At 34.5% G+C, this 24378-nt stretch overlaps 2 protein-coding genes and 1 long non-coding RNA gene across 4 annotated transcripts; 2 read left to right on the forward strand and 1 right to left on the reverse strand.

Annotated features, from left to right (window-relative positions):
* Positions 1-804: 804 nt before the first annotated feature.
* LOC127804522 (uncharacterized) lies at positions 805-4578 on the forward strand. Its single transcript, XM_052341395.1, has 4 exons — positions 805-3020; positions 3119-3439; positions 3537-3636; positions 3715-4578. The coding sequence occupies exons 1-4, from the start codon at positions 805-807 to the stop codon at positions 4576-4578; spliced, it is 3501 nt and encodes a 1166-aa protein (XP_052197355.1).
* An 8135-nt stretch (positions 4579-12713) lies between these two features.
* On the reverse strand, positions 12714-18223 carry LOC127803873 (uncharacterized). 2 transcript variants are annotated; one of them, XM_052340467.1, is made up of 5 exons: positions 17738-18223; positions 14209-14313; positions 14073-14129; positions 13374-13415; positions 12714-13300 (listed from the first exon to the last, which is right to left on the reverse strand). In XM_052340467.1, exons 1-5 carry the CDS (start codon positions 18068-18070, stop codon positions 12971-12973), a joined length of 867 nt encoding a protein of 288 aa, XP_052196427.1. In that variant the 5' UTR covers positions 18071-18223; the 3' UTR covers positions 12714-12970. The 2 variants fall into 2 exon arrangements, with proteins under 2 accessions (XP_052196427.1, XP_052196428.1); XM_052340468.1 differs by lacking the exon at positions 13374-13415 and having other exon boundaries at positions 17738-18221.
* Positions 18224-18430: 207 nt separating this feature from the next.
* On the forward strand, positions 18431-24378 carry LOC127803874 (uncharacterized). Its single transcript, XR_008023599.1, has 3 exons — positions 18431-18738; positions 20409-20621; positions 24080-24378. It is a non-coding gene; the product is annotated as an uncharacterized LOC127803874 (long non-coding RNA).

The following is a 24378-nucleotide window of genomic DNA, read 5'->3' on the forward strand; positions in this document are numbered from 1 at the left end:
ATTTTATTTTCCCTTGTTGACATTTAAGCTTCAGTTAAAGCTTGTTTAGTTCTCGTTTATCGAATTTATTTATTTTATAGGATGATTATGAAGTGTATGATGTGTTGAGAATTGATGATGTTGTGTTGAGAATTGATGATGTTGCATAAATTGAAGTGTTAAATTTTTGTGTTTTTTTTTTTCTTACATAGGGTGTAGTCCATTTATAGGGGAGACTTTGTCGAATTTTATCTAAAAATTATATTAAATAAAAAATATAATTAATTAAATATTTTTTAGGTATTTAATTAAATTTGTTGGAACTTAACCTTAGATTCCCGTTCGGTGACTTCCTCGATGGAGCGAGGACATCACTGAATTGTCCAGTTGGACAATCTGGAAATTTGGTGTCGTGTTGTGTGCCCAGCAAATACGCATTAATTTACTCATGCATGGTACGAAAATTCAGTAGCATTTCTTGTTGTTCTCCGGTTGCATATAGGAATATGTTTTGATTTATGCAATTGACTCAAATTGAGTTTAACTTGTATGAATCAACACATAATCTTTATCGTGCATCTGGAGAACTGTGCTGAGATGCTGCCGAAATTTCGTATCGTGAGTAAATGCGTCCGCTAGTGGTCATATCACGATTCATTTCCGGATGGGATAGGTCCTAACCTTCAAATTTTAAGGGGGAGTTATAAGGAGTAGTTCAGTGGAATAATATTAAAATAACTCAAATAAAAAAATATTATAATTATAATTTAGTAATTTTTTATTATTTAATGGTACAGGAAAAAAATGAGATCAGATCGTCAGTGGATGTATATCAGGCGTAAGGAGGATGGTTATGTTTCTACGGAATTTATCAAGGGTGTTGAGAAGTTTGTTAATTTTGCTAAGAGTCAACCAGAGTGGATGGATGGGAATAAGATTAAATGTCCTTGTAATCAACCAAAGTGTAGGAACACGGCTTTTCGTGACCAGGATACCGTGACAAGTCACTTGCTCACCAAAGGTTTCGTGCCAGGGTATTATGAGTGGACACTTCATGGGGAAGTTATTGCTACGGTAGATTCGGTCGATATGTCTTACTCAGCATCAACGCTTGAAGCAGAGCCAAGCAATTTATTTGAGACTATGGTAATGGATGCTGCCGGGCCTGATTTCAATCCGAATATGGAGGAGGAACCTCCAAATCCGGAAGCTCAAGCATTCTATGACATGCTTAGTGCTGCAAAAAAAGAGTTATATCCTGGTTGTCAAAAGCATTCGCAGTTGTCGCTTGTTTCTAGATTGCTTAGCTTTAAGTCAGAACACCATCTATCTGAGAGGGGATTTAATCAACTTTGTGAATTACTTAAGGAGGTTCTTCCTGAACCTAATACGGTGATTGATAATTTTTACAGTACTAAAAAACTGGTTCGAGGGTTAGGCCTTCCTGTTGAGAAAATTGATTGTTGTAGAAATAACTGTATGATTTTTTGGGGTGATGACAGTGATTTAACAGTATGCAAGTTTTGTCATGAGAATCGGTACAAGCAAGTTGATCAAGCTGACAGTAGTAAACGACAAAAAACTTGTGTTCCTTATAAGAAGATGCATTATTTTCCTTTAACTCCTCGGCTTTTGAGATTGTATGCATCCAATTCAACAGCAGCAGAAATGAGGTGGCACGCAGATCATGTGGTCGAAGATGGCGTCATGCGTCATCCGTCGGATTCCCCTGCGTGGATTCATTTTAACCAGACTCATAGGGAATTTGCTGCCGAGAAAAGGAATGTCAGACTTGGTCTTTGTACTGATGGGTTTCAGCCGTTTGGTCAATCTGGGAAGCAATATTCTTGTTGGCCTGTCATTGTCACGGTGTATAATTTACCACCCTGGATGTGTATGAAGGATACAACAATGTTCTTAACGGTGCTAGTGCCAGGACCAGAGAATCCTAAGGCAAAACTTGATGTTTTCTTACAACCCCTTATTGCAGAGTTGAAACATTTGTGGGATGTTGGTGTGCATGCATATGATATCTCATTGAAACAAAATTTCCAACTGAGAGCGGCTTTGATGTGGACCATTAGTGATTTTCCTGCATATTCAATGCTCTCGGGGTATAGCACGGCAGGAAAGCTGGCATGTCCTTATTGCACGATTCACTCGGACGCATTTTACCTGTCAAAGAGTAGAAAGATTTCATGGTTTGATAACCATCGAAAATTCTTGCATCAAGATCATCCGTATCGACGGAATAGGTATGGATTTCGCAAAAATACTTTGGTAAAAAAAACACCACCTCCTGTACTGTCTGGACCTGAGATACTTGCTTCCTTGGACGAGTTGGGTTTAGTGAATGCGACACAACCAAATGCTGCACAGACTAATTCAGATAACAGTCATGGTAGTGGTTGGAAGAGTAAGAGCATTTTTTGGGATTTGCCTTATTGGAAAACTCAACTTATTCGACACAACTTGGATGTTATGCATATAGAGAAAAACGTGTTCGAAAATGTGTTCAATACAGTGATGAATGTACCAGGCAAAACTAAGGATACAGTAAAGTCGAGAGAAGAGTTGAATCAATATTGTCGCCGCATTACTCAATCAACTTTTACTCTGAACAAGAAAGAAAAAGCCGTCCTGTGTGCGTGGGTAAAAAATTTAAAATTTCCTGATGGGTATGTGTCGAACATGGCTAGATGTGTTGACACAAAGAAGCTTAAGTTGTTTGGGATGAAAAGTCATGATTGTCATGTGTTCATGCAAAGGTTGGTGCCCGTTGCATTTCGAGAATTACTACCGCAAAAAGTATGGGAGGCATTGACTGAGTTGAGTCTTTTCTTCAAAGATTTGACATCGACCACTATTAAAAGTGAGCATATGATGAAATTAGAGAACGACATCCCCATCACTTTGTGTAAGTTGGAGCTCATATTCCCTCCAAGTTTCTTTGACTCTATGGAGCATCTTCCAATCCATTTGGCTTATGAAGCAAGGATAGCAGGTCCAGTTCAATATCGATGGATGTATCCGTTTGAAAGGTACTATTTATTAGATTGATAATTTTTTTTTCCTATTTTATAAGAAACATATTTATTTTGTAGTTCACTTATCTAATTACTATATACATTTTATATAGATACCTTGGAAAGTTGAAGAAAACAGTTAGAAATAAAGCTCGAGTGGAAGGCTCTATTTCTAATTCATACGTTGTGGAAGAAGCGTCATTGTTGTGTTCTCATTACTTTGAGGACCATGTTGTTACAAGGCATACACGAGTGCCGCGCAACGATGCTGGTGTTGTAAATGAAAGGGATGACCAGGAGGGGAAGTTATCAATTTTCAAGCATCCTTGTCGACCATTTGGATGTAAAAAGTCACGAATGTTATTCGGTGAAGAATATGATGTTGCACACAGATATATTTTGATGAATTGTCCAGAAGTTGAGCCGTATCTGCAGTAAGATTTTACTAATTAATTGTTGTTAATTTTTAAATTATATTTACATTGAATAGTCTAATGTAGTTATTTTCATTTTTCTTTTTAATTTTTCAAGAATTTACGATGCTGAGCTAAGGCAACGTAATCTCGGCATTGGCGACCACATCATTGAACAATTAACAAATAAGGAATTCCCTTCTTGGTTCAATAATTATGTGAGTTGATTAATTAAAATATTAATTCCACTCAATTTCTTATATAATTATTTCTTATATATCTGTCTTATTTAATAGGCTCGCGATCCTACGAACAATGTGACCAATTCATACATAAGGGATCTCGCAAAAGGACCTTTTAACACTGTTACAACGTACCCTGGCTGCTTTGTTAATGGATTTAAATTTCACACGATTAGCCATGGTTCGAATAAAGGCACTATGAATAGTGGCATGTGCGTTAAAGGATCCAACTACGATGATCCCGAGAAGGACTATTATGGTCGGATAACAGAGATTGTCGAGCTCGAGTATCCTTCAGTATCGTCATTCAAGAAAGTTGTATTGTTCAAGGGCGATTGGTTTATTCCAACTTTGAACGAGGGGGTGAAGATTCATCATGCATATAAGATCGTCGAGGTCAATGAAAAGAAGAAATGGAATACAAACGAGCAATTTGTATTAGCTTCTCAAGCGATTCAAGTATATTTTTGTGAATATCCAAGCTTGAGGCGTAACAAAAGCGATTGGTTGGTTGTAACAAAAGTCAAACCAAGGTTCATAGTAGAGGTTCCACAATCTTTTAATAATCAAGAGGCGACCCTTCCACGTGAAGCGTTGCCTTACCAAGAGGATGACGTGGAACTACACGATATCGCAGTTGATGATGCCCAAATCCTTGAGACAGTGAATGATGGTGACCACGCTGATTTAAATGATGAGCCAGTTATGGAATCAGAATTTGATGAAGCTCCAGAGTTGAATGATGAGCAAGTTTTGAGATCTGATTCTGAAGATAAATCTGAATCGTATGATGAGCAAGTTTTGCGATCAGACTCTGAATATGACTCTGAATCAGAGGATGAACAAGTTCTTCAATTAGATTCTGATGATGACTTAGAATCTAATGACACGGATGTAGACTTATATGATAGTGATTAGAGGTGAATTTTATGATTTAAATACTTATGTTTAATTATTAATGATATTGATTTTGTTAATTGATTTATTTCATTATAGGTACTAGTTCACCTCCTGTGCGATGCACGAAAGTTCATATATATTGAATTTATTTAAAATTAGCAACCTCACAATCATAAATTCTATCTACAGTATACAAATTTCAAGAACTACACATTTTTCACAAACTAATAACTAATTTAACATATGATAAATATAAATAGTTTATACAAAATAATAAATAATATGACAACATATAATAAATTAGTAACATAAATAATTAAAATATAAAATATAATAAAATTTTTAAAAAAAACATGACAACATATGATAAATATAAATAGCATATACAAATATTAATTTTGTCAAAATAACTTAAATAATTTATTAAAAATAATTCAATTTTACCTAAATAACTAATTTAACATAACTTACAAACTAATTATTTTTCAAAATTAAGTAATAACTTAAACATATATAAGATTTGTATTTTTTTTGCATGGTTCTGAAATTAATTAAGGGTTTTAAAGTTTTGAATAGTGGCTTTATTGAGAGAGAATGAGAGGTAATTTATAGGAAATAAAATAAAAAATTAAATTTATTTTTTTAAAAAAATTACTTGGTAGTCGGTATTTGGCGGTATTACCTGATATCTCAAGATTTTTGTCGATTTAAAAAAAATCTTATTTTTTTGTAAATTATTTTAATTAAAATTTTATGTTAATATTTAAAAATTAATAATATTGATTATATCTTACCTCTTCATATACCAACATGTTTATACATTCTCCAAACATTATTTAATTATGAAAAAAACCATCTACAGGTTTCAAGAACTACACGTTTAACACAAACCTATATTTAATTAATGATTTATAAAAAATTGATTTTGGGTAAGAAAAAAATAAATAAAATATAATAAAATATCGAAATAGAAAGTGAAAATGGGCGGGAAAAAATTTTGACGGCATTTTCGTTATAATATATATATATATATAGATGACAGGTGTTAGAGGACGATATCGTGCAGGACGCAGTGGTTCTAGACCTAACTCGTCTGGGTCTACTGCTGCTTCCACCTCATCTACTGCAGCACCACATATTTCGGGGGATATTTCACCGGCCTCCCTCCCATCAGTATCTCCTGTTGCTACCCCTGCAGTTGCTTCTTCACCGACCCTTCCTGCAGAGTCACCAGTACATCCATCATCTCATTCGACTGCCAGTCATTTTACATCCGAACCATTACATGTTATAAAGCAAGATGGCGATGGGTAACTTTAATTTTTTTAATTTTTTTTTACATTATGACATGTATTAATTTTTATACTAATTATTATTATTTGTATATAGGAGCATCTTTTGTCGTACAATAAATATCTCCCATATTATATCGACAATCTTCAAGAAACGTCTTCATAAGGAAGGTCATGTTTGGAAAGAAGTGCCTTCGGAGACAAAGGGCTTGTATTGGGATGAATTTGCGGTATTAAATTCAAATTAATAATATATATATATTTTAACTATTAATGTAGAAATGTTTAAATTATTTAATTTTTTTTTTTTTTTTACAGAAAAATTTTCAGTGGGATCCTACAATTGATGCATTAGTGAGAAGAGAGTGGGCACAAAAAGCAGCGAAACGATATATCGACAACATTCGTAAGTGGCATGCCAATGGAAAACCAATCTTTGTGCCAGATGATGTTTGGGATAGCTGGATGCAGAAATGGGAACAAGATGAAGCTTTCAAGAAAAGGTCTGCACAAGCATCGCTAAACCGTTTGAGTGAGACAGGTGGCCTTGGGGCTGGTCCTTCCCGCCATACTGGGGGTTCTATATCTTCAGCAGAGCATAAAAGACGAATGGTGAGAAATTTAATTTATTTAATTTGTTAATATTTTTTTTTTATTAATATGGTTAATTTTATATCATTTGTTTTTTTAGACACATGAGTTTGGGAGAGAGCCTACACTGATTGAATTGTTTGAACGAACTCATTCTAAAAAAACTGAGGAAGGACAGATGGTGTATGTCGACAGACGTTCTTCGAGTGTCGCTGTAAGTTTTTTTTAATTGTAAGTAATATTATTTTTATAATTAACATAAACTTTAATATTCATAATTGATTTATTTTATTTTCTTCATTAAACTGTTGTAGGAAATGTATGGACAGTTGTTAGAGCAGGCAACTCAACCAAATGAAGGGTCTGAGGAGCCTCAGCAGCCAGATTGTGATCAGATATTCATCCAGGCTGCCGGGGGGAAAAATAAGAAGAAGAGGATTTATGGCACGGGATCTTTATCCCAATCAAAATTTTCTGACGTTGGTAGCTCATCCTCTGTCTCATCTGGTCTTAATGAAAACCCAGTTATACAAGAAATGACAGAGAAATTAAAAGTGCAGTCGGAGCAGATAAATTCGCAGGCGGAGCAAATAAATTCACAAGCAGAGCAGATAAATTCGCAGGCGGAGCAGATAAATTCGCAGGCTCATGAGCTGAGCGATGTTCGACGACAGATGTTTGAGATGCGATTTTTGATTGAACAACTTACTGCATCTACTCGGGGTATTGTTCCTTCTTCTTCTTCTTCTCAGCCACAATCGACTCATCAACCTAACTCACCTAATGTTGATGATGATTTAGATGATTAGTTTTTGTAGTTATTTTTATGTAACGGTTGGTATGTAACAGACAATTATATTAGCATGTAATAGACAATTATTAGTATTTTGTTTGAATATTAATTTTTATATTATAAATATAAATTTTAGAATTTTTATATAATTTGTTTAATAAATAATTATAAATAAATTTTAAAATTAAAAAATATATAACTTTTAGCGACGGAAATAAATTGTGTCGCTAAAATTTAAAAAAAAAAATTAATATATTGCGACGGAATTATTCCGTCGCAGTAAATTTTTAATATATTTTTTTAATTTTTTTAATTTACTTCAACGACGGAACATTCCGTCGCTATAATTAATTCTATAAAAATTCTTAAACTTATAGCGACGGAATTTTCCGTCGCTATAATTAATTTAAAAAAAATTCCAAAACTACTAGAGACGGAAAATTCCGTCGCTAATAAAAAAGAATTTCTTATTTTTTACAAAATTGCGACGGAATATTCCGTCGCAATATTTTTAAAAAAATGAGAAATTCTTTTTTATTAGCGACGGAATATTCCGTCGCTGATATATTTTAAATATTTTATTTTTTGAAAATTATAGCGACGGAATATTCCGTCGCTGATATATTTAAATATTTTATTTTTTAAAAATAATAGCGACGGAATATTCCGTCGCTAATAAAAAAGAATTTCTTATTTTTTTTTAAAAAAAAATTGCGACTGAATCTTTCCGTCGCACTTTTAAAAAAATAAAAAATTCTTATTTTTTTTAGCGACGGAATATTCCGTCTCTATATTGTAAATATTTTATTTTTTTACAATAATAGCGACGGAATTTACCGTCGCTACTAAAAATATAAAAAAAAATTTATTTTTTCCTAAAATCTCGCGACGGAATTTTCCGTTGCAATTTTTTAAAAAATAAACTTAGCGACGGAAATATTTCCGTCGCTAAGACGTCGCTAATATAGCGACGGATCCGTCGCAAAAAAAAATTAGCGACGCAGACTTTAGCGACGGAAAATGTCCGTCGCTAATTACATTTTGCGACGGATTTTTGGATTTCACGACGGAAATATTCCGTCGCTAAATCCCGAAATTCTTGTAGTGAACAAAAATACCCCTATCCCAAATTCCCAAATTAAAACTTCCATGGAACCCCCAATCCTTGAGAAACTTGCCACTGCCGTCACCCCATGCTAGAGATGTCAAAAGGGTCGGGCGGCCTGCCCAGCCCGAGACGGGCCAGGCTATGGCCTGGCCTGTCACTGTTCAAATGGGTCGAGCTAGGCTCGGGCCCCATGGGAGGGTCGGGCTAGGCCAAAGAATTTGGGCCCATAGCTCGGCCCATGTAAGGCCCCAGCCCGATCCAGCCCGTGGCCCAATGGATTATTAAGGATGGTTGCTAGTTCATGTAAAAAATTAATAAAAATTATTTTATTGAACTTCTTCAAATGATGGTTGAAGAGAAAGGAGTAGGCCATTTGTTTACCAAACGACTCGAACTTCTATAAATTGTAATGTCCCTTGCTCATTTAATTTTTTAACTGTATTATTCTTTATTAATTATTGATATTGGATACTAAAAAATTTACATTTCGCAATATATATAAATTAATAATAACCATCAATATATTTAAAATTTTCAAGCTATTTTTTTATATATTTAAATTATAAATAAACATTCTCCTTTTTATATGTGCATTATTTTTCGTATCAATTCACAAGAAAATTTACAAGGCATATAGAATTTTGAAATATAAAATGATGAAATAACATTTAAAACTTAAGATATAAAATTGTTTAAAAAGGAAAAAAAAGAAAAAAAAAATAGTTTTTATATATGCATTATTTTGATATTTATATATGTATTATTTTTTAAAAAAATGAAAAAATAGGTCGGGCTCGATGGGCTTGGCTTACCAGGGCCTGTGGGCCAAGCCCACCAAGCCCGGCCTGCTAGGCCCTATGGGCTAAAGGCCCAGCCCGGCCTAGCCCACAGCTTGGCCCAACCCCCTATAGAGGGTTGTGGGCCCGGCTGGGCCCTACCCACTGCAAAAAGGGCTAGACCGGGCCCAATCCTTTTAGTAAATGGGCTGGACCAACCCTTTTAAAAAGTTTATGGGCCGACCCATTTGACATCTCTACCCCCTACCACGCCACCGCTCCAACCCGTCGGCCACAGAAACTCATCATTGCCGCCAATCACACCCACTATTGCCCCTACCCGCCACCCCCCATCCATGGATGAAGCCCAATTGAACTTCATCAATGCATTAAGTCTCCATCAGAGGGCGAGGGGGGGAGGGGGAATATGTCTACAAACTTGGCCAAAAAAAAAAATCGACGACTTGGTAGTAGGGGCGACGGCAGTAGGTGTGAGGCGACAAAAGGATGTAGCGACTGTTGTTGTAGGTGAAGGAATGGGAAGGGATGGGCGATTACAAGTGAGGGAATGGGCAATTGCAACAACGACCGACGAGATGATGGGAAAGGAAGAGAGATGGGGCAACCATAAGAATGGAAGAGGAATCAATGCAAGTGAGTGCATTTTTGTTATTTTAGTGTCTTTCAATAATCCATTACGTATAAGTAGCATTTTTCATTTTTGTCCTAATAGGTAAGTACAAAAGTAGGTATTAGTTGAGAAAATGATTTAATGAGCAATATTGAGTGAAGGAGAAAGGAATAAAATTTGTTGTTATTCTAGAATGCCAGCCACTTTTAGCATTGGCAAGTGAATCAATAAGCATGAGGAATAAATATGGTTTAGTACATATTTTTATTTATGTATTTTTATATATTCTTTTTGTATGGTTATTTAAATTTTTTGTTATCTCAATTATATCCCTAAACTTGATTTTTAAGTCAATTAAATTCTTGTACTTTGACATTTTTTTCATGTGGCAACTTAAACTTTTTATTATTTCGATTATACCCCTAAAGCTGCATTTTCAAATCAATTTAACCCTTATACTTTCATGTGTAAAAAAATAGATAAAATGAGATAACAAAATACTTGTCATAGACTTATATCAAAGTATATGGGTTAAATTGACTAAAAAATATAAGTTCATGAAAATAATTGAAATAATAAAAAATTTAAATTATCACAAAAAAAAATCAAAGTATAAGAGTTAAATTATTTAAAATTACAGGTTCAGAGATATAATCAAAATAATGAAAAATTTGAATAATCACACGAAAAAAATATGCAAGTGTAGGAACAAAAATATAAATTTAGCTAACAAATAATGATGATTCAAAAGGAGTGAGCTAATGCATTCAAATTAAGGTGGATAATAATTTAAACAAAGAGAAATGATATATTTATAAATAATTCTCATAAATTAATCTAACACACATAAATTTGTAATAACTCTATTTAAAATTAACAATAAATCTCAGAAAAAAATTATAATAGTCTTGCCTAAAATTAATAATAAATTTGGTCACTATTATAAACTGTTGTTGATTTTAAATAGAATTACTATAACATTTGTGTGTCTGGTGTTAGTTTATGAAGATTATTTGTTAAATTTATTTGTAGGTATAACTTTTTTGTTAAACAAACTTATAAAAGGTCAACAATATAATATAAATAAACGTTCACTTATATCCAACTCATTAGTTTAGTAACAAACATATTCAATTTGAAAATTGAAAAGTTGTGGATGTAGACTGTGTTTTATAGTTAACGAGTATAAACTGTGAATTGTGAAAAATTATTTTCTTGTAAAATAAATAAATATAAGAAAGGGTACATAATTGACTCTTCTCTGACTTTAACAAAAAAAATAAAGTCTTATATTCTTGAGAGGCTTTTATCATTTAACGGCAATTGATGTATTTTAAAATATTTTAATATTTGAATAATAATAAAAATTAAATTAGAGTAGATCATCTTGGTTTAAAAGAAAAAGGGCAAAACTTATCCTTTTCCTATTTATTGGTGAATATTGGCAAGTGAATTGAGCATTGAAGTGAATCAATGGTTGCCCTAAAAGCATCAATAGAATGGAGATAGGAAGAAATCCACAAATTCCACTATTATCTATGCATTAAAGAATAATGCTTTTTATATAATTGAGTCAGCTAGCTAGGATAGTGTAAGTTAGTGATCATTTAAAGTGCAGGATAATGAGCATTAATAACCTATTTCAAAACCTCTTAAAACTCTAGAAATTTCAATTTGAAACATTTAAAATAAATTTTTATGTTTGGAACAAAAATATTAAGAATTGAAATTTCATTATCTTCAAGCTTTAGGATTAAAACTTCAATCCAAGTTGATTGGAATTGTTAAATAAAGAATTATAATTCTCAAAACTTATCTTTTTTTTTTTTGATAATGTGAAAAACTCGAAAAATTCTTAATATACAGATAACTTTCAGCTTGAACTATTACATCATTTCTAAAACTTGTGTTTTGCATGTATTTTACTTAGGTGTATGGATAGATTCATTAAAATTGAAATCTAGAGCCTAATCCCTCGAATAGACAAAGACAATTGCACAATTCCGCACAGGAACAAAATTAAACACAGATTTCACATTATTCAAAATTTTTGAATGCGTGACAGATCTTACTTATTTATTTACTTTATTTTTACAAATATATCGAGTTTTCTCATCATCACAAATACCTCTCCATCCTTGTGATATTAATTTTCTCTTAATTGATTTAATTCGAGCTAATACATTTTTTGTATTTCGTGATAACATTCATAAATATTGACTACTAAAGAAAAGAAGCTAAAAATAAAAAAGATAAATAAATCTTTTTAATAATTTTTACAAACTCACCTCTAACCATAGTTAATATAGCTTGTGAGTTTTGTAAATTGTGGTGATGAGGTGCTTATTTTTTATTATTTTAGTCTACCATATTTAGATAAACGAAGCTAAGTCTAAGTAGCAATTTCTCGTCCATCACACAATTGATAATTTGCAGGTTCATCAACATATATTCACCTCTAAAAGAACAAAAGCAGGTCAAAAGAAACAAAAAAATAATAGAGACTTATTACAAATATAAAATAATGTTTTATTTCCATTAAATTTATTGTGACAAGACACATCTTTGACCTTATAAAAATCTATTAATAAAATTCACTGCCAATATTCACCAATAAATAGATAATTATTTATCCATCAACCACTCACTTATAGATGAATACAAAAAAAAAAAAATTATACAAATTTATATACTAACTAAAAAATAGGACACAGAGAAGATAAATTTTTAATTATATATATAATCCAATCACAATTAAAATTAAATTTCGATCACAATTATCATTGCAACAATTTTCTCTACTAGGTGACAATATTTGTAAAATTTTCCTGAGTCCAATCCTTAAGCATATTTTTCTTCGGTTAAAAACGGTCTAAATAAATCTCTATTAAGGTGACAATAACAAGCAAATATTATGTCAAACCTTATATAATTGACCAAAAAGAAAAAGAAAAAACAGATAGGAAGAAGAACAAAATTACGTATGAAAATGAACCATGTAAATGTAAATACATCTGCTTATAATTTAGGCATTCTTTGACTTGATAGTAACATGAACCAACTCTCCTGGTCACCAGGAACAAGATATAAAACAAAATACCATATCATAACACCACCACCATATAATAAGAACATGACGCCAAGTATTCACAAAAACATACGTTCTTCTACACATTTTCCATTTGCTTGCCAAAGATCAGAACCCACTGGCAGAGGAAATTAGGGAAAAGGGAACAGCGGGCCGGTTCCACCTTTCTTGTAAGCGTCAGGAACACTGACGTAGCAGTACAAGTTATTCGACATTTCCCAGCTCCAATCTGGTTTCCTCGACACATGCATACGGGGCCAACGGTTAATCCTAACATAGTGTTCCCTGATCTTTCCCTGGCCTTCAAAACTAGTCACAATGGAGTAACAGGACTCGTGACCACCCCATACCTCATCGCCAGGATCCGCGGTTTGGCTGCCATCTGGGTGGAAGTAGCGGTGCATGGGAGGGCCGGTTCCTTTCCAATAAGGATCAAGATTTCGCCAGTATTCTGGGGCCGCCTGAGATTTTATGTGCACAAGATTTGTCACAGATAAATATCGCAAGGAAGAACTACAAAGAAGCTCGCCATACCATTGAGGGTACAAAGATGAACTCATTCAGGAATCGGTTGCTCTTGCATGTACATAAAAAGATGAACTTGTGAGTTGTGATTCAAGAATTAGTTACGTTACTAAGGAGTAGGAGAAACCGTGATTCAAGAATTACTTATGTTACACAGTAAAGCATATCCAGCATATAAGGCTGTATACAACTTAATGGCGAAGGAGAAAAAGGAACACGCAGACGTACCGCTAACTGATTGATTAGGTCTTCTGCTAAGCAGAATCGACATTAGTTACTGCCATAGTATGCGGCCTTGCATATCCTCTCTCCACCTTGGAAGAGAGAAGAGTAATGCTTCTGTATTTCTGATCATAGGATCAATCATGCTTTAGGTGGGTGGGAAAAAAATTCAACCAAGGTCATTTACTGATGGTCAATAAAGCAAAAGGCCAAACAGAGGATTTGTCACTACAATACTCTGTGAGCTCCAAAAAGAAGAAGAGAATTTTTCTACTTATTGAACAGTTTGAAGCAGAGTGTATCTAAAGGCTATGACAAGACCTTTTCTTTCTTTTTTCCTTACAAATACTGGTTTCTGAAACTGGTACTTGACAAATATATGAAAAAGACAAAAAGGAAGCTAGAAGTTTCTTGGGATTTACCTCCCCTCGCAGCAAGAAGTTTCTTAATACTATATGTAATCGACCTAACTCAAATAGCATGTACCTCATTGAAGTGAAACTCCCAAGCATGATCCCACAGATCTTCTTTCATGATGCGCATCTGACAGAAGGAATATTCACGTTAGAAAAGATTCGAGAATGGATTTTCTACCACCCCTGCGTCTTGTCTGATTACTCACCCTTTTACCATCCATTACTGATAATGAGTAAGCGGCTAATTTTGACAACCCACGGACTTGAGATGAATGAGGTATGTGTGCTTTACCAAGCCATAATTCTTCACACTAGAAAGTAATTGAAAGATGTGCAAATTAGGCCCTTAACAAATAATCGCCCTTGCATGAGGATGTGAGCTGATGATGCTTCGTCCATTTAACAAGAATAGGTACCAGAGTCAGATATCTCACCACCAACCACAAGGTAAGCAAGCTCAGTCCCCAACCAAGTGAAGAGACAGTATCAAAGCGCAAAGGGAAAGCAAGCTTACTCCCAAATAATGAATAACTAACTGAAATTCTTGGACTTGGATGGTCAAGAGGAAACACAGAAAAACATAAAATTGCCGTGGCACAGTGAATTACCTTGGCCCCAAAACTAACTTAAAGAGTGAGCTCACAGAAATAAACAATATCATATAACACCTGCAGAAATAAGCTAACGAAAACAAGTAATCCTCAATCAATGTTCTATTGCATCAATTCAATAAATGTCATCCTTAAACATTCTTTAGACATTTCCACCAATCAATGTGCTACTCTTCTCAATATTAGCTTTTGCATCAGTCATTTTTGTTTCCAACAACATCATCTGGGATAATGTCCTTTGGCTTGCACCATTCTCTTTCTTTTGAACACATTCTTGCATCTAATGCAAAGAGAACACCATCATCATCATCAACTGCACCTTATCCTAACCAAGTTTGTGTTGGTGGGATGGCATTCATAATACCAATTGACTTCTAAAAAGTCAAATTGACAATACAAATCTATGCAAAAGAATGTGAGAAAATTTTATGCCAAATACCCTTCGATGCAACCATCTAGCAACAATGAGGGAGCTAATATAGATTATCATGGTTGTAAAGAGCAAAACTGACCACAAAATCTATGTTGCAGGACCAAAAGACCAGTTGTTCAGGTGCCCGGAAACAAAAACCAGAATAAAACTATTCTTGTCCATTCTTAGTTTTTTATTAATTTTTTATTTTTAAGTGTATTTTGTTTTTTCTGGGTGTTGATTCAGGAGACTGGGGAAGAGGGTTAAAATAAAGTGCCCAAGATTTATATTAGGGTCAAAATCAAGTTTCTCATATGAGAAAAAGGAAAATATACATGAATATGAGAGAGAGAGAGAGAGAGAGAGAGAGAGAGAGAACAACAACAACAAAAGAAGTATTAAAAAATCTCAAAGATATAGTAAGAATATGAGGCTTGACTTCAGATGCTATTAGCACCAAGTATTCCTATCCTTACATCATGACAAAGGAAAATCAAAGACACAATAAAGTATGCAGCCTTCTCAGAGTTGCAGATTTCTCTAGGTAAGCAAAAAAAGGAATATCAAACATCACAAATATTAGTGGTGAGAAACATTGGTATTAGTACAAAATCTGGAGGGTAATGGTACATGTTAGCTTATTAACCAATATGAACTAAGAATTAAAACCATATAGTACCACAAAAAATTAAGACTTTAAATAAGAGCAAAAGTATATCCATTCTTTATGATCCACTAATAAGAGCACAATCTAACTTTATGTTGGACTCTAACCAATTTTAAAAAATAAAGCTTCTTTCTCCAAAACTGAAGATATTTTCTCCAAAATTGGCCAGTTCGTTAAAAGAGGTTAGGTAAAGCACATGATCCATTAGCTTTATATAGATGAAAGGTAAGAATACACTACTAAGCTCCTATAACAAAAGTCAGCAACATTCCTCCCTCCATCATGCATAAGTGTATATTCAGCTCCACAACTCAGTTGTGTGCTGTAACCATGATTAAAGGACATCAATCACCATATCACCAGTTGCTCCGAGATTTTATGAGAAAGGGAATACCCAATGAATTGTCAGCACCCTAGTTCAGGCATCCACCAAAGTATGTAAAGGCAGCACTTGCAATCATAAAAAGGACACAAGGCAAGTATGTCATAGACACAGATGAGAACTAAGTGATCCTGAATGAAGGTGTTCCTTTGATGGGAGAAAGCTAGGCCATGGCCTGATTATGGAACTTAGCTGATGTGGAAGGCAATGGTCGAGTAAGATGTAAGATTAGCCAGGCCAACCTTCTGAGAATTACAGCAGTCACTTGGTTAGCATTGAACCACAAATAGCTGGGTCAGAACAGAAGTCTCAGAGGGAGAGAGCCTTTAGGGATCCTGTATGGAGAAGACAAATATTCTGCCTGCATGCGTGGAGAAAACTATTTACGGGAGGAAGGACCATTGAAGGCAACTCAAACAATCCTAGAGAAGACAATTCAACATATGTGAAGTGTAGGTAAAATCCAATACATTGTTTCACCTGCAAATACATAAATGGAATCAATAAACAGACTGGATACTCCACAGTCCACATTGTTTCAAATAATGAAAAAAAAGGATTCCGTAATACACCTCCAGACAAAGCAACCAGAACTGTGCACTCCAAAACCCAGAATGAATGCGATCAGTTTGCATCCTAGTGGGATATAAATTATACTACAGAAATCAAAACTAATCCAAAAATTTCTAACTACTGGATAACATATGAAAAAGGAAAAAGTACAAGTATTCTATTGAACAAATTATTACCAGAAGTTTTAATAAATGGAATGTAACTATCAAAAGCAATGATAAAAGCAACAAAACACCATGGAGTACAAAAAGGAAATTTCTAGGATCACTGAAAACCAGATATTATTTATCCACCATATATTGTAGCTTACCAGAGAACTTAAATGAAGCACACAATAATAAACCCAATAAAGACATTAGCGGGATGTATAATACATAAAACTCAATACCCAACTCTCCAGAAGTAAGCTCATAAAACTTCCAAATTGTGGTGGGTACAAACATGTGGTTGTAAAGCTACCATCCTACACCCTCTCCCCAGAGTCTGCTGTAGGCGGGAGCCTTGTGCACTGGGAACCACAAATAATACCTACGGCAAATTGGAATCCCATATTAAACACTCTCGAATTAAATTGACATGAAACCCCGAATTTGAACAAACCTACTCTTCAATAAATAAACAAATGAAACTGAGCATTGAGAAAACCCAAGAAACACACATGAACATTCTCAATAACCAATTAGATAAACTGAAAAAACACACACAAGCTCGTTGTCGAATCCTCTGTAGAACTGAACACACACCAATTTCACATACCAAATTGACAAAATGATGAAATATTATAACCAGGCTGAAAAAACCCCAGATCCAAAATTGCCAAATTTCTCTAGAACTTGAACAAAAATCAGCATCCATCAGAAAAGAAAGTCAAGTAGAAGATGCAATATATAAACTAATCATCAAATCCTATGTAATATTTGAAAACAGACCAACTGTTACAAACAGAACCAAACCCAGAATCCAACTGGAAAATTCTCCCTAAAAGGATCAATAAAACGAATTCTATGTAAAGCTAGTCAAACACCCTTGAATTAAAAACTGAAACCGAGTAGAGAATTAGAATATGAACCGAACCCAACAGAAAGCAAACCTTGCTAGTCCATAACCTGTCGCTGGAAGCAACGCCGTGCCACCCGCGCGAAACAAGGAGTGATCGTGCCGCGCTGCGTGCGTCCAGGCGGGCGAGAATCATCGTCATGATGTCGAACCCCACCGCCGCCAGAGGGTCCCGAAGCAGAGGCGGAGCATCCACTTCCCTCAGAACACTCGAAATCGCCGACTCTCGCTTCCACTTCTTGCCCTTCCTTCCAACCCCATCCTCTCCTTCATCGGAAGAATAAGAAGACCCAATCAGTTCAGACTCTTCAAGTAGGCTCTTCCCTTTCCTTCTCCTCTTCTCTTGCTCGTCTTTGGCTTCGGCCATTGAAGCATGCGGAACGAAAGCGAAAGCGAAAGCGAAAGCGACTTACATCTAGAGAGAGAGAAGGTGGGCTTCGTTTTGTTTTGTCTGGCAATTGGGAAAGGCAGAAGAGGACAGGAACAAGAAGTAGATTATCATTTATCAGACCAGATGACGGGAAAGACAAATGAAGCACAGAAGCATCGTTGTTTGGAGTTTTCTAGGATTGTGTGCGCCGACAGCGTAGCATAAGGAAGCTAGACCCGCACGTTTCGTGACGTGGCGAGCATCCTTGTCCTTTTGCAGGGGAAAAAGACACTTCATGCCCTCCCTACGAGAAAATATTCCATACAAAAAAAAAAAAACATTTAGATAACATTTTCCCTCCTTTTCCATGAACAAATTGAAATGATTATTATTAATCCTTTTATTTGGAAGAATTTTAAGAAAAGGAGAGAGTGTATAGGGGATCCAATTCCCTTCCTTTCCCTCAATATCTCTTCTCCAAATCAAGGGTAAACATTCCTTTTTCCCCTTTTTTAGGGTTTGCTGTGGAGTTGGTGATAATTGAGGTCCCAGCTGCTTTGGGAGTGTGATTTTGTGCATTTATCTGAATGGCATCGGCTCAGGTGTTGCCGAATTTGGCGGCTTCGACGAGGAAGCAAGAGCATTTGGAAGATGGAAAGAAACGGGTATGGCTAGTTCTCAAAATTTGATTTTTTTTTTTTTCTTCGTACTTTAATTCTCGTATGGGTTTATCACATTTTCAATGAAAAGTTCGTAAATTTGATTTCTTCTGCGGGCATTCTCATATGGGTTTGTCATATTATCACTGAAAACGTGCAAATGGGGTTGGCAGGTTCTTTTTGTTGGCTGGATAGTCAGAATTTCTTTAATTTATCGGTTCTTGTTCATTTATACCATAGTGGGTATGGGTTGTTTATATATAATGTATATTTTTTCTGATAAGCAATAGCTGTTGTAATATATGGACATCCAAGCTTCCATTGTTACCTAATTGAGAAAAATGTCATTTGATCCACTTGGTTAATTTGTTTAGGACTCACTGAACACTTACATTCCTTGCACACGTCTGCATGCTTGTGGAATATGGTTGAACAATGGGGAACAGTGTTGGCGAAGGTGCATGTTGTTTGTGAGATGTTTGGTTGTGAAGAGGATAAATAACATTTAAACTAGAACTGTGGAGAATCTAAAGAGAATAGGTTAAGTTGGACTAAGGATGGATATTAATTTAGCTAAAATTAGAGGCATCGATGAATGCATTTTGTTGGTGGCCATGAGGTTAACGCATTTTATATGTTGGTGGATTCCCATGGCTGGTGTTTCTGATCAATTTTAAGAGCTAAGATCAAGTATATAAAGTGACCGTTTTTGGTTGGAAGACAAGACAGGTAAGTTTCCTTATAATGGGTGATCTACTATGACTATCAGGGAAGTCCTTTTCACCGTTGTTGGATGTGCAAAGAGCTGGAGAGTAAATTGACCACCTTGTCGCTTTCTATACATTCTCTATGAATTTTAGTCTATTTCATTTAGATTGTTTAAGTTTGTTGTGGGTTTACATGATCAGTGGTTAATAAACCTTTTAAAGTTTATTCATGAAAATAACTTCAGCTACAAAGAAAATGTTTACACTATTTCTTTTAGATCATTTAAGTTAGTTGTAGGTTTACATGATCAATGGTTAATGAACCTTTTAAAGTTTATTCATCAAAATACCTTCAGCTACAAAGTGAATGTTTATACTAACATGAATTCCTGGGCTAACTACTTGGTGCTAAAGTAACTTTTGCATTAATAACTCCCCCTAATATTTGATTGGTCTATTTAATTATTGGCGCTAGTTCTTCAATTCAAAATACCTAAAACAATGAGTTGAAATTAGCTGTATCTTCTGAAAGTTCAAAGGTGAAGGCAATTTTGGTGAACACAAGCTTATATAATGGAGTTCCTTTGGCTCAACTATTGTGGCATTGTAAAATATGTTAGAAGCAGTTGAATTCAGGTTGATGGTTTCAAAATGCTAAGGGTATATAGAGGATATCTGCTCATTTGTTAATGCTGTCATTTTTCAAGTGATGGTTGTCAGTTTTTTATGTTTAGTCTCATTTGTTCGTAAAATAATGAAAGTTGATCGTGTTGTTTGATAATACTGTTTGTTTTGAAAAGTCTAAAACAAAAAATGAACGTTTCATTTGACAAGAAAAATTGTGGCTTCTTTATGGTGATTAAATATGTAAGTGTTTACCTTAAATTGACAAAAATGGCCTTTACCTAAGGTTATGACTTTTTTTTTCTTTTTTTTTTTTAATGGTTTGTGAACCTGTTGGTTGGCTAGTTGGAACTCCAATCTGGGTTGGCTGGTGACGCAGAAGAAGAAGGCCAGTCTATAGGGGACATTGAGCATCGTTGGAGGTCAAGCTGTTGAACAAAAATGAGCTTTGGTTTCTTGTCGCAGCATGTGTAGTGAAGAAGACAAAAAGGTGCTGATACAGACAGGCAGAAGCTTGGAGGAGGAAACAAGAACAACTGGAACAAGCACACCTTGTAGGTGTGTTCCTTTCTGATGTAGAATTTCCAAAAATTTTTACCCTTTTTGAATCATTTTTGTTCAAAAATTTCCAAAAAAATATGACTTGTAAAGAAAAAATAAGAACAAGTCAACCAAACACCATTTTATGTTTCTGTAAATGAAATTTTAAAATAAAATCTGAAAACTGAAAGCGGAATCAAATGGCCCCTAATAAAGCTTTCGGGTCTATTATAAGGTTACTGCTTGTCTTTCATACAAAAAAAACATTTTCTTCTTTTTTCTCCTTTTCCCAATTCTCCCATCTGGAGAGTTGAGCATGGGCAAGTTTATGAACCCTACTAGTCTGTCTTGAATATTAATCTTCAAAGGCCAGCCAAGAGATTTGGGATTGGGCTTATTGCTCTTGCCTATATATCTAAAATCCTCTTGCATCCCATGCTTTGGTCATCTAAGCCACTCCTTAATATGCTTATGATTTCAACAAAATAAAAGTGTGATGCTATAGAATGATAATGGAGGGTGAGCATCAGTAGCAATGGTAAGATTGTTCCATTGTGACCAGAAGGTCACAGGTTTAAGTTGTGGAAAGAATCTCTTTACAAAAATTAAGACTGGGTACAAAAATGGCCCTCTCCTAACTCTCACAAAGTAGAGAGCCTCGTGCGCTAGGGATACCCTATCTTTAAAGAAGGATAATAATAAAAATGTTAATCATAAAGAATGATCAAAGAATTCCTGAGTAAGAGGTTTGTCACGTACCTAGGCTGTGACCTCTTTTACTTTGTTGCTAATTGTTGTTATCCATAGCTATAATTGTAATTTTGGAGGGATTTAGCTTGCTGGTAGAAGGTTCCAGCGATGCAAGCTGTACGTAGACCGTTAGGCAACTTGTATTGATTCTAGAAGGGACTTGGCAACCATTTTGGCGCCAATCCCAAGTTGAGGCCATATAAGAGATCGGCCCAACTCTGATTTGATAATTGGAATCAGAATTTTCCTTCCTAATTCTCTCATTCTCTCTCTCTCTCTCTCTCTCTTTCTGAGTTCTCTCCCTCAACCCTCTAATTCTACTTTCCCTCTCACATTCCCACGAATTCTCTCTCAGATCAGAGAGAAATTCCTCTGTCAGATCAAGGATCTGACAAGGTTGTTTGGGAAAAACATGGTTAAAGTTTATTTTCTTGTTTCTCTGTTAGATTAGAAATAAAAAGAGTAAATGTCAATGATCAAATATATAAAAGCTACCCACCAAGAAATCAGTGAGTAACTTAAGCATATAATTTTTTTTTTTGTTTTTTTCATTTTACTTTTATCTTTCTTTTACCTTTTCTTTTTTTTTAGTTTTTTCTAATAAATATCAGATTTTTCTTATTCTCAATTATTCTTTGAACAGAAAAGGTAAATATGAATGGCTCTTTTTAGGTGCTCTTGATTGGTGCCAAAACAACTCATTGTTTCATTAGAAATGTTGGATTTCTTTCATGCTATTGTTTTGTATCATTTTTCTGTGAAACAGAAATATTTCGTTCATTTCAGTAGCAAGGAAGTTCGATTTCTTCCTTGATAATATTTTATTTTATGGGTTATGCTGTACACACTGTCTCCAACTTCTGGGGTGTTGGTCTGAAGGATGCCATTGGAGCAAGTAATGAGGATTTGGATTGACCTCTTTATGCTTAAAGTGGCGTGTTGGAAGGAAGGAGCCTTTTGAAGGATTCTTTTTTGGCCATAAATATAACTGCATTAGTGTTGAACTTTGAGATTTGGTCGGAAGGAATTTGTTTTGAGTCTTCCTTTATCTTTATAATTTAGTAGGAGACCCTGTTTATTTAATTCCTTTTTGCTTATTTTTAGTGTACCAAGCTTGTGCCCCTTTATACCAATCTTAGTGGGTTCATATTCCAATCAGAAAAAAGTTTTTTTTTTTTTTTTTGGTCATAAGAGGAAAATCTTTTTTCATGGGTTTCTTAGTAGATATTATATTTGTGGCCTCCTCTCTATTTTTATAATCATATTCCAGATTAAAAGGCAGATTTACAGTGTTAAGCTTGAGATTTAAATGGATTTGGTTAATCAATATGATAGATATACTGAAATGAAATCAAAATGTACTTTTAGCTTAATAGTGATCTTTTTTTTTTTATGGGTGGTCTTTTTTTAAATTAGCTAAATATTATATTTGTCTGCTAATTTTTTTCACTCATACATATTCATGTTCACGCAATTTCCTCCTGTTGGCAAATTTATGCTGAACTTCTATTCAAGTCACAATAGTTTTGTGTCTGCCTAAGAATTGCTCTGTTAATCCATATTACTTGGTAGTTGCTGAGTTTCCCATTTGCTGTCTTTTGAATTTTTTTAGTTTCTCTTCTTGATAATTGAAGGGGAACTGAACAAGCTGTTATCCCAAAAATTTGAAGGTCAAACACAAAGATTAGAGCTTCTGACTGCTCAAATTATATTGAATGAAAAAATTCCAACAAGACCACCAGATCCTCATGTCAAGCACAATGCTACTCCATATGCAGATGAAGGAGATGAGGTGTCATGTTGTTTGTAATTATTTGCATATTTATAGTAAAAACTATAGACAATTGGAGGATGAAATTTCTAAAAACTATAAGATATCCAACAAGACCACCAGATCCTCATGTCAATGACTTTCTTTCTGATATAAGAAACTACGTTGCTTTCTGAAAGAGTTCAAATCAATTGGAGGATGAAATTTTGATCTCTCACTGTTTCGTCAATAAAAATGACTCGTTAATTTGTTGGTTAATTGGGCATATATACATATATATATATATACACACATATATTTTAGGGAGCACATGAGAGAAAAGTTACCAGAAAGAAAAGAGGGAGAATATTTTATGCAATCAAACATGAGATTGTAAGATTCACTTGTTTGTTCTATAATTCTTGTCATATTTTGGGCCCAATATATGGAGGAAATGATTTCGGAAATTTTGCAGAGAACTATGGCAGTTCTGCGCATCTATTCTATTTTCTCTTTTATTAACGAAAAACACCTCTTCATCTGATTTAGCATTGTTTTCTTGCTCTCTAGTACTGTTATTTTGCAATTAGGAGAAAGTTATCTTGACCTACAAGGGGTGGTAAATAGCTTGTAGAATAAGTGATAAACATTGCTGGAAATCTGTGGACCAGTGTGAGGTATGTTAAATTCTTTCCTATGCTGAGTTTATTGGATGATGTCCCTGTTTTAAGTGAAGCAGGCTCCTTGTGGACTTGCCCTGCCCCTAGTGTGATTCAGCAACTGAGACCAGATTGTCCCATTCCCATTGAAATAGCTTCCTGAAGGTTTTTGCTAGTTTACACTAATCTTGCTCTAGATAGTATAGCTATTTTTACATCCGTCTCGATCTAGTTTTATACCTTTCTATGTGCAAATGAGCACAAAACACATTAATGACTCACTGAATACTCTTTACTTCTTGGCAATTGATGGTAAGATTGGGCTCGGATTGCTGAAGATGGGAAATGAACTTGAAGATGGGAAATGAGCTTGAACAAGTGTCGGTGTGATGTTCAAAGTACATATTGTCGATTATTCTGAGCCCAATGTACAATTAGTGTGTTGCTATTCTGAATATTTGAGTAAGAAAATGAATATTTATATGATGATAGTGACATTTTTACAACTATGAGCTAATTTGGTGAGTGCTTTTCATCCTAATGTCTGATTATCTGTGAGTCCTATCATTTTGTATAAAAATTTCTGTATACAATTTGATTTTTTTATACCATTAGC

The sequence above is a fragment of the Diospyros lotus genome, chromosome 6 (genome assembly GCF_014633365.1).
Source record: "Diospyros lotus cultivar Yz01 chromosome 6, ASM1463336v1, whole genome shotgun sequence".
Classification (NCBI taxonomy): domain Eukaryota; kingdom Viridiplantae; phylum Streptophyta; class Magnoliopsida; order Ericales; family Ebenaceae; genus Diospyros; species Diospyros lotus.